Source organism: Chenopodium album, chromosome 25, assembly GCF_948465745.1.
Source record: "Chenopodium album chromosome 25, dcCheAlbu1.1, whole genome shotgun sequence".
Lineage (NCBI taxonomy): Eukaryota > Viridiplantae > Streptophyta > Magnoliopsida > Caryophyllales > Amaranthaceae > Chenopodium > Chenopodium album.
Window position 1 is genome coordinate 4,123,401 of NC_137858.1, and position 10,937 is coordinate 4,134,337.

At 32.3% G+C, this 10,937-nt stretch overlaps 2 protein-coding genes across 2 annotated transcripts; one reads left to right on the top strand and one right to left on the bottom strand.

Annotated features, from left to right (window-relative positions):
• Positions 1-1,658: 1,658 nt before the first annotated feature.
• Positions 1,659-3,680, bottom strand: LOC145613184 (protein LATERAL BRANCHING OXIDOREDUCTASE 1-like). Its single transcript, XM_081668247.1, has 4 exons — positions 3,359-3,680; positions 2,922-3,172; positions 2,364-2,679; positions 1,659-2,204 (listed from the first exon to the last, which is right to left on the bottom strand). Exons 1-4 carry the CDS (start codon positions 3,602-3,604, stop codon positions 1,947-1,949), a joined length of 1,071 nt encoding a protein of 356 aa, XP_081524373.1. The 5' UTR covers positions 3,605-3,680; the 3' UTR covers positions 1,659-1,946.
• A 3,912-nt stretch (positions 3,681-7,592) lies between these two features.
• Positions 7,593-9,175, top strand: LOC145615184 (delta(7)-sterol-C5(6)-desaturase-like). The gene is made up of 3 exons (XM_081670256.1): positions 7,593-7,881; positions 8,232-8,537; positions 8,663-9,175. The coding sequence occupies exons 1-3, from the start codon at positions 7,677-7,679 to the stop codon at positions 8,959-8,961; spliced, it is 810 nt and encodes a 269-aa protein (XP_081526382.1). The 5' UTR covers positions 7,593-7,676; the 3' UTR covers positions 8,962-9,175.
• The last annotated feature ends 1,762 nt before the right edge of the window (positions 9,176-10,937 follow it).

Here is a 10,937-nt window from a genome sequence, read left to right on the forward strand (position 1 = left end):
TATAGTAGTAGGTAAACATACATTTAATACTTTAAAAAAAAATAAGTAAATTATTTTTCAAGAGTATTATTGCTTTTGTTTTTGTTTTTTGTTTTTAGATTTATTCCTAAGCTCCTCCTATTCTATCACCTAAACAATCAGTCCACTCTCCAAATAAACAAGGCACCAGAGGCCATCATATCACCACTGGAGAATTCATTCAAAAACCTTCCAGGAATGAATTGAAGGTGTGAACGAAACCATCCTAGTTCGCCCACTGGCCCCTACTACGTTATTGAAACCCGATCTATTGTAGTCCACTTGTGAGTGTCCCACATTGGAGAAAGGGGAGATATTGTTCCACTTTATAAGGTACAAGAGTTACTTCTACTATTGCCAATTGGCCGGTTTTAATATGGAAGCTCCTAAACCTTGTTTGTGGACCAAACTCTCCTCCTCTTTGTTAGGGTTGCCCAAACCTATTTCATATCCATTTTCGAAATTCTCAAGCTTGTGAGGCATTGCCTTAAATTTTTCTCTTAAATTTTAAGATTTTACGAAATGAAACCCAAATGAGGCCATGGAGATTTCACCCTAAAATCAATTAATATTAGCTTAGTGTAAGTGTAATACCTCTACCTCTTATAAATAGAACCATCTCTTCTCTAACCAACAGTCGTTCATTGTTCAATATCTAGCCTAATTTCACTTTTAGATAGTTATTAATAAAAGTTGTATTGATATCATTTTTACCCTTTTTAACTTCTCTATATTAATGGGAAATATAAGTATTTATATAATACAATTTTTTTTTACAATAGTTACAAACCACGACCCTTTCTAGCTTTTTTGTTATAACGAGAATAAATTAAACTAAAGTCCATCTTGCCGGTTTAAGAAATCTACCATCTGCCTTCGAACATGCGACCAGGAATACAACATTCCATTTTTTTGATCCCACGTCTTTCCATTGAACTTGGAGAATGCATAAGAGGACAACGAACACACAAAAATTGGCATACATATAAACGAGCTGAAGGAAACCAACATCCTATAACATTAAGTACATGGGGAAGGAAAACAAAGCGGTTAAGGCTTAACAACATAAATTGAATCACACATTTAAGTGATTTGCTACCCTTAACTGTTGGTACCATTGATCTATTATCTAAGGAAGAGACCATTGACATACTATATATGAACCTTCAAAATTGTATTTCGAAGGCCCCCAAATATTTCATTTTGAGGAGCAGTGTTAAGATTGGTATTTTTCAAAGTAATAGATTGAAAATCCATTACTAAGTTAAAGCAAAAGAAACCAAGCTACAACCCGTATTGTGTGCGGCCGGCCACACCGTGTGGCCACTTAAAGTAACCCTTATAATATTGATTAATTAACCCATGTACATAATACCGACCGAGTAACCCCTATAACACTGACCGAGTAACTCTATAATAATGACGAAATAATTCCTTTAACACTAACCAAGTAACCCCGATTACACTAGCCAAGTAACCCCTATAGTAGCTAGCCACACAATGTGGCCAGCCATATACTCCCTCAGTTTCATATTATTCGCAACAAAGGAATATTTTATGTCTCACAAATAATACCCCTTTGTTGCGAGTAATATGTAACGGAGGGACCGAGGGAGTATAAGACTTTACAATACGCAAAATTATGACACCAAATATTAATTTCATTACATACGGACATACATAAAATTTATATTATAGATTATACAAATTGCGTGTATATATATGTGAAGAACAACTAAAGATATACATAATGTATTTCTTCAAAGAAAAAAAAAAAACGTAGTATAAAACTATAAATTTATATCTATATTACAAAGCAACTTAATTATTTATTATACAACAAAGTTTCCGATCAAACTTGATAGAAGAGAAACCAGGCATTAAAGCTTAAGTAATACTAGTACTTCGTATAAGATTCCGGAAATAAATTAAAGGGATGGAAAGTCGAGTTTGATTGCATCAATGGCGTTTTCGCCGGGCCCACACATGCAACAAACTCCCTCCTTATAATCGCACACTTTGAACTTCTTGTACAAAGGTGGCCGATTTGGTGTGACCAATTCGGTCAAGGGTGTGAGCTCTTCCGTAGCATCCATGGTACAAAATGCTGTCACTGATAACCTATCCTTGGTAGAATTTGTCACCACCCTATGCATTGTACTTTTGTACACCCCATTAGTCAATACCTATGGAACGTGAACGTAGTCAATATATTGTACGTGATTGTCGTAATTTTAATTTATTACGGGGTACTACATATACCAAGTATTAAATAAATCAAATGAATTACTTACTATATATGCACAATAGAATAATTAGTTTTGATTATGTTACGAGGTACGTACCTCACCAAAGTCACCAAAATTGACAAATAGGGCACCTGGAATGACCGGAACCTTGAACCACTGATCATCCTTTTGAACCTCGAGGCCTTCTCGGTCAGCCAAAACTATGGTAAAGATTGAACCATCCAAATGTGGCTTGGACCCAAGTACATCTTTGGGACGTGGACATTTCGGGTAAAGGGTAAATCTTGACAATATTACCCCTTCTTTCTCTAAACAGAAGCTGTCTTCTTTTATGTTCAGGGACTTTGCCGCTGCTTTGTAAAGATTTTGTGCCAAAATTACGATTTCTTTGGAATATTCGTCCACAATTTCTCTGTCACAAACATTAACAAAAAATCATTCTTAAAATAGTATCCCTAAAAATAAAAAATTATTTTAGAATATTACTATAATAGGTCTGTAGTAACAAATTAAATTAATTAACAATCTAAAATTGGGTTACATTAATTTGTAATTTGTACGAATATGCTATAAAAAAATTGTATTTTGTATGATATACTTCCTCTGTTTCTAAGGGCTCTTAAAAAAAGCTAAGGTTCATAGCACGGGGATCACCTGAAATTCGAGGGGTTCTCAGGCCACGCTTTGAGGTTGCCTTTATTCTTAGGGTACATTGTAAGAAATAGCCTGTCATTCCAATTCATCTTTGGTTGATCCAAACCTTGACAAACAGCATCAGTGTCATACCCTTGGAAGATATCATCTGTGTAGTATTTCATCTTCTCCTCAAAGGGAAGTGAAAAGAATTTCCTTGAAACTTCAATCACATCTTCTAGAAAAGCGCTTTCTATCCCATGATTTTTGACCTTATCATAAAACCGCCAATTATTTTAATTGAACAAATCTATCGAGTTTTAGTTTAAAATTTATGCACAAGCTAAGTATTGAAATTCAAAACTTAATTTTTACTGAACTGAAGTTTTGCTAAGCATGGACTAAAAAATACAAAAAAATAAAAAATAAAAAAGGCGAAGAAGGATAGATGTGTGTACCAAGAAACAACCCCAGGTGGAGAGAGCTGAACAGAACTTGGCGATTTCATCATTGTCGCCTGAAGAAAGGAGAGAAAGATCAATGAGGAGAGAATCAGTCCATAACTCGGGGACATCTTTGGATTCAGGAAAACCATCTTTGTGCAAGAATTGTTCTGGTATTTTATCTTGTACATTTTGAGCTATCTTTTGAACTAGTCTTGATGCAAGATCATTGTTGGGTAGACAACAAACAGGTGCAGCCATTTGTATAGGGAAGTTATAGTGTGGTAGGATTGGGTTTTGGCTTTTTAGTTTTGAGTTGCACTTTCACGTACTACAAAGCATATATGGTCTATATATTTATATATACAAAGTACTTTGTATGTATGTAGGTAATAACTAATATAATTATCTGAATTGCGTGGTAAATTATCACAAAAGGTTATGTATTTTTCACCTTATAAAGATATTAATAAAATGGTATCCAGCTAAGGTTCAATGAGTGTCAAATTAGGTTAAGAAACTTTTTTTTTGATTAAGACATAAACCATTAGAATCTAAAACTGAAATTTGAAAAAAAAAAAAAAAAAAAAAAAAAAGAAAAGAAAAGAAAAAATTTACCGTACAAAAATGTATGTGATGATATATTTGCATAGCTAGTCCAACACTTAACATACATATCAAACATTTCTCCTTCACTTAACATACATATCAAAACATTTCTTCTTCCTTCCTAGATATAGGTAAATTTTTTCCTTAATGTATGTAATTACATAACAAAATGAAGATAGAAATGTTTGGTTCATTTATGAACTGGGGAAAACACATTAATTACATAAATATTACAATACAAGTATATACTTCGTACATTTTTAGCTCATGAGAGTCATGAGCTCATGACTTAAACACTATTACGGGCCTGTTCACTTCACTTAATTTCAGTTCAATTCTGTTCACCTTCAATCAGTTCAGTTCAGCTCTTAATTTCCTACTCTCATAAAATATTCGATCAATTTCAGCCCAGTTCAGTTCAGCTCCAATAAGTTCAGTTTAACACAGTTCAGTTCAACTCCAAACAGATCAGTTCAGCTCAGTTCAGTAAATGTAAACAGGCTCTACGTACAATAACAGATATTTTCATTTCCATTCAAGTCTGAAATTCTACATAGATATTTTACAATTATAATTTATGGATGATTTTACAATAATTACAATGATAAAAATGTGTGTACTCATGCATATAAGGTTTCAGGGATGGAACAAAGAATTTTAATGCTAAGGGACCGACGGTTGAATCAACATATAATAGATAAATAACTTATTACTATAACATTTTTTTTTGGGTTTTTTCTAAGCTATACCCCTAAGGTATTCGAGTTTTTAAGGTGTACCCATACTTTTTCAAGTTTCTAAGCCGTGCCCTTCAACTCCTTATCAATACTAAAATGTACCCTTATTAGTTGTTTAAAAGTTATTTAAGAGTGTGATTTCATGGCTTCAGTTTTCATTATTAGGGTTGCGTTGGCTAAGATTTCTTTCTCCTACCATTTCCTTACCTTTTATCATCTTTCTATTAAATTTATAGTTAACTTTAGGTGACATGGAAGTTCCAATGAGGGTACCATTCATTAATGATAGTGAGTTGAGGGACACAACTTAGAAACTTGAAAAAACATGGGTACACCTTAGAAACTCGAATACCTTAGGGGTATAGCTTAGAAAAACCCTTTTTTTTTTCTTTTTAAATCGATCTTTATAATTTTTCATAGAAACAAAATTATAAATAACATATTCCAATTAGATTTTATTCGTTTAATTTCAAACCATACAATGTTACTACTCATAGCATTAATATCTACGTCATATCATCAGTTCATCATATATCGATGTCGCCGGAGAGAACATTACAAGACCGTCTGTATCAAAATCCTTATTATCACCATTATTTAAGCATTTAGATGGTTTGGCAGACTCAACACCACACATTGAAAACAATCAAATTAGGTAATCAGATAATGATGTGTATTCAATTGTTGATCTCAAACGAACGATTTCCACAATTACAAATATGGATATGATTGTACGTGTCATGATTGTCATCTCATTTTAAGATTTTTTAATCACAAGTTCTAATTATAAGTAGATAATAATAGAATAAATTCAAGGTGTTTTAATATTACCCAAACATAAACATCATTGTGGAACGAAAGGAGTAATAAGCTATTTATTGAGATGAATCAGATAAACTCAATAAGCCTCGATACCTCTTTCATCAACCAAGAAGCCAAGGCACTTGCCACCTTTGACTTCTAACACACATTTTTTAGGGTTCAATATCATAATATCATCCCGTACTTTCTCAATGTTGTATATGTATTCAGAGCTAGTAATTAAAAAAAATCTCTTAACTTATGAATATTGCCAAGATTTCAAATTTCAAGAATGAAAATGGAATATAAGTAATAAACTAATAAACATTCTGAACAATAAATTAAAACGAAGGTAGCACATCATCACGCAATGCATGCCAAGTGGACAACAATATATTGAATTATAAGAATGTATGGTAAAGGGAATATTCTTGAGGAGAATATCGTAGTCACTTTCACACAAAAGTATACTTGTATACGGAGTAGTTGTATGCAAGTTACTTGTATAAAACAATAATACTCGATATTACTAGTATTTTAGTCCAGTTTTCAATATAAGTGGATCCAAGCATATATAAACTATTTATCTGTTCCATGCATACTACTCAAGAGTATTATAATTAAATGAAGTTTAAGTGTTTAACTCATAATACTCCGTAACAGATATATGCGTAGTACTTTCTTCACTCTGTTTCTATATTTGTCTACAATAGTTTGACTTTTATATTTGTCGATGCATAACTTCAAAAATTTATAATTTAAATTATGGTTGAGTTAAAGCTATAATATAAAAGGGTAATACTATGAAAGATGCATATACATTGAGATAAATTTAACAAGATTAATATGATTATATTTTGCCTAATGTATCAATTAGCAGAGAAGATTGTCAAACAAAAAATTCTGAATAGCTAGTGGCAAACTTCAATTGAACTATGAATTATATAATTTAAAAATTACATAATAGACAATATATTATGCAATCCATGCTTAGAACACTTTTCATACACCCAAATAAGTTAAATAGAAAATTATCTTTGATGTACCTAACTCTAGGCATACCCGGGTGGCGGGTGCTTACAAGAATTGTCAATATATGCTCAAGTTGTATTATTGACTTCTCCAATATATATGTTAACAAAAATTCTATCTTTAGTAGTGTGTTGCGAAGTTCTCCTACAGTCCTAGAGGGGTTGTTAGGCAAATTAATCATAATATAATTTTATTAGGAATTTTTGGTTGGTATTTTGCTAATGAAACTAACCAAGGCGAAGGCAAGATTTATCTACCAATTAAGCTTCCGATTGTTATACTTCTCTTGCCTTAATAGCATGTATAATAATCTTTCTAGGACCTCCACTACTGTACAAGCCCCCATGATTTCGCCCCTCAACACCTGGCCTAGTGCTGATTTTTTTAAGACAAATTAAAGTAAGATTGCAAGGGTAGTGATCGATATAGATAGGATTTATACTAAGACTAACCCAGGTTATACCAAGACTCTTATTGTAACCCAAAAAAAAACATTAAGAGAGAATCATTCATAAGTACTCTTTTCTCTACTTATAGATCCAATTTACGAAATATATATACATATACATATATACATATATATATATATGTAAAATTTAAAATATCATTGTCACAAAAAGAATAGACCTCCTAAGTATCACCACATGTAAGTGTCTCACATTAGTTGAAGAAGGGAGAGTTAATCAGTTTATAAGGCTAAGGGGCTCTTCATCCTATATTACCATATGGTTTTGGAATGGAACCTCCTTTAATTTTGTGAAGTGAACTCTCTCTTGGTTTGTGGGTGCGGCCCATACCCTCGTTTAACATGGTATCAGAGCTAGGCCCACGATATGGGACCTTAAATGGCTAAAGTTCACGAATAGACCTCTCAACACCATATGTAAGTGTCCTACATTAGTTGAAAAAGGGAGAGTTAATCACTTTGTAAGGCTAAGGGTCTGCTATTGCCATATGGTTTTGGAATGGAACCTCCTTTGATCTTGTGAAGTGAACTCTCTCTCTTGGTTTGCAGGTGTTGTCCAGCTAGACCCTTGTTTAACAATATATTTAAATAGCAGTAGTTTGACATGTGATGATGAACCCAAATAAAAGAGAGCATAATACATAAAAATTCTCACCACTCCTAAATAAGCAAAACATTATCTCTGAAAATGGGTAACAATAATTACTTGAAACTTTTGGTGGAGGAATCAACATGGTATAACGAGATGTTGCTGCCACAATTTGTGCGCGCTGTGTTGCCTCACTTCCTTCAGTCATGGCTCCGAAATTGCATTTGCGGAGTTTTTGTCTTTGCTATTTCCACTCTCCTTTTACGTCTCAACTATTGGAAATACTACTCTTCCTCTCCAAAAGGCATTTTTTATTTTTTTATTTATTTTTTTTATTAAGCCCTACTCATATCCTACTTTGTATGTTTTTATTAATTAAAAAAAAAAATACTTAAAAAAAAAAAAAAAAGAAAAAAAAGGACGACTTTAGTCAATGAACATTTTAGATGTATGTACTCATATACATAATTAGATATTCGTGAATACATAATACTATTCAGATCATTGTGCTAATTTAAACTATAAGACGTCATTATGTATGTTCCAAAAAAATCAGAGTTAATAAATTTTATGAATACTGTTACGTTTTGTCAAAACAAAAAAAAAAACGGAGAAATAAATATTAACAATGAAATTTGTTTATTGACATGACAGAGAATGTGGCAACAAGAAAGGAGATGATAAGGCAGATAAAGGAATCAATGGAATTGATGCCATCAGGTGCCTTATTTCTTACAGTAACAGAGTACCTTGCGGAAACAGGCTGGACAAGATGTTATACTCGGATAAGCGATGTTGGTTTACCAATCTATGTTCTTTCCACTCTTGTTTATCTTGCCGTCATTGAAGTTTGGACGTACTGGATTCATCGATATATGCACGAAATAAGGCCGGTCTACAGGCTTATTCATTCCCGTCATCATTCTTACAACAAGGAAAGTAGCCTTTCCCCCTTTGCAGGTACGATATGTCAATTGACCTTACTCAACTCTTAATTTAAGAACATTAATTACATGATTATATATATAGTTCTAGTTCTATTAATAACGTACAAATTTAATTGTTACGGATTATAATTAATATAGGTTGGGCGTTGCATCCTTTGGACGGAATATTAATGGAACTTCCACATGGAATAGCATTTTTAATGGTTCCAACCCATTTTTTCACACACTTAGCGCTTTACCTAACGGAAGCTATGTGGGGCGTTTTAGTACATGGTAAAGGTTTTAAGCTACGTTGGCCTTTCATGGATGGAGATTTCCATACTATTCATCACACTTCTTGTCAAAATAATTATGGCAACTTCACAATTTGTATGGACAAATGGTTCGGAACCCTTCGCCCTCCCAAGGACTCCATTGATGCCGCGAAAAACAAGTGACTAGATGGAAACTCTCGTACTATCTATTAACAAGTACATTTCTTTTTATTTTCTAAGAGATTATTCAAAGTTGCTAGTAAGATGTATATTGTACGACTTGGTTCGTTTGTGTACTTAGCTAAGGTGATCCCATGTGCAATTTTATTTCCTTATGTAAGAATGAAGTTGTATTATGTTAATGTGTTCAAATAAATTTGTCCTTCAATTGTATTTACGTAATTCAATGTTGGAGAGTGCATGTGAATTCACTGAATTCAACTCATGAGAATTCATTCATAAGAACATAATCATGAAAAAGGATCAAATTAAGAGCATTGGTTAAGGGCATGTTTACAATTACTGAACTGAGCTGAACTGATTGGAGCTGAACTAAACTGAAATGAACTGAACTGATTGGAGCTGAACTGAACTGAACTGAACTGTATAGAGCTAAAATGAATATTTTATGTGAGAAGGGAATTAGGAGTTGACTTGAACTGAACAAAACTGATTAGAGCTGAGCTGAGCTGAACTGAACTGAACTGAACTGAACTGATTGGAGCTAAACTGAACTGAACTGAATTGAAATTAAGCTGAAGTGAACAGGCCCTAACTATAATAGGTTAGGCTAAAACAGTAGTTACCAATCACTACCAACTAAAAAAATACGGTATATCAACTAATAAAATTAAAATTAAGCTATAAACAAAAAGGCAAAATCAACATATAAATCAAATTAAACTAGGGAAATTGGTTAATCAATTTTAATCATAATAAAAGATTGAATTAATGGCATTATTAAGACGAACATGCCAAGATTGAAAACAAGACTTATTCTCATGCAATCTTTAAATTACTGTATATTACATACTTATGTGCATATGAATTACATTCATACATGTTGACGGCAAGAGCTCATCATATCAAACTATTTGCATAAATATACATAGCTATTCTCTCAATCCATCATCAAAAAAAAGTAAATTACTACCTCCGTTACACATTATTTGCAACTATTTAACATAAACTAGATAGAGAAAATGTCTAATCATTGCAAATAAATTGTGACGGAAAGCACAAGCAATAAGCTAAGCTAATAATCAAGTACAACCCCTTTGTAGGGAAATACTTTATCAGGTTTTTTCTAAATATTGCAAGCACTTTTGATGACACAATTTTCACTTCTCTTTAACTACATATGGTGATTTTAACGTATCGAGTATAATCAAGTTGAATTGGACTTGGTATGCTTTAATTTCGTATATTTCAACTTTTTCTTTTTTATTTATTGCAAAGTTAGGAATTGCTAGCGTAAGTATAGAATTTGATTTCTAAAATTTCTTTTATTTTACTTAAATTAAAATTACACATAAAAAGTAAATATTTTGGAAGCATATATATCAAGACAAACAAGATTCTAGAAAACTTTTTTTTAGTTAATTTCCAACACATAAATCACTAAAGATAGCTAAATGAGCTTGTGTGGATAGCGTAAATTCTTCAACGTTGTGATTATAAAAGAACGGAAGAAATAAAATTATTTTAAGATCAAAATGTGCATAGAAATAGATAAATCTCCAAACCAATGTTGCTAACGAGTACGAGAGCTGTTTTTAACAGTAATTTTTTTTATCTGAAATATTGTATACTAACATCCGGGTGGTCGGGTGTATTGTGCTGTGTACCCAACTAATTCAAAGTTAGTTTTTGCTATTCATTTAATAATTAAATGAAAAATAATAATCAAAATGAGAATAAGATGCTCATGGTTATATTCCATACACCTGGGTGTAACACTATCTTCTCGTAGAAGAAATCTGGGCTTTTTTGCAAAATTTAAAGGTTTGTAAGCCCTGGCCAAATTTCCTTCCTTTGAAAGTGATTGATAAATTCTGTAGATATTTTTATTATACTGTACTGAATTTATGGCTTTTTTTTTTTTGAAACGGAATTTATGGCTATTTAGCTATCCCTCAAAGAGTACGAACTAAAACTAA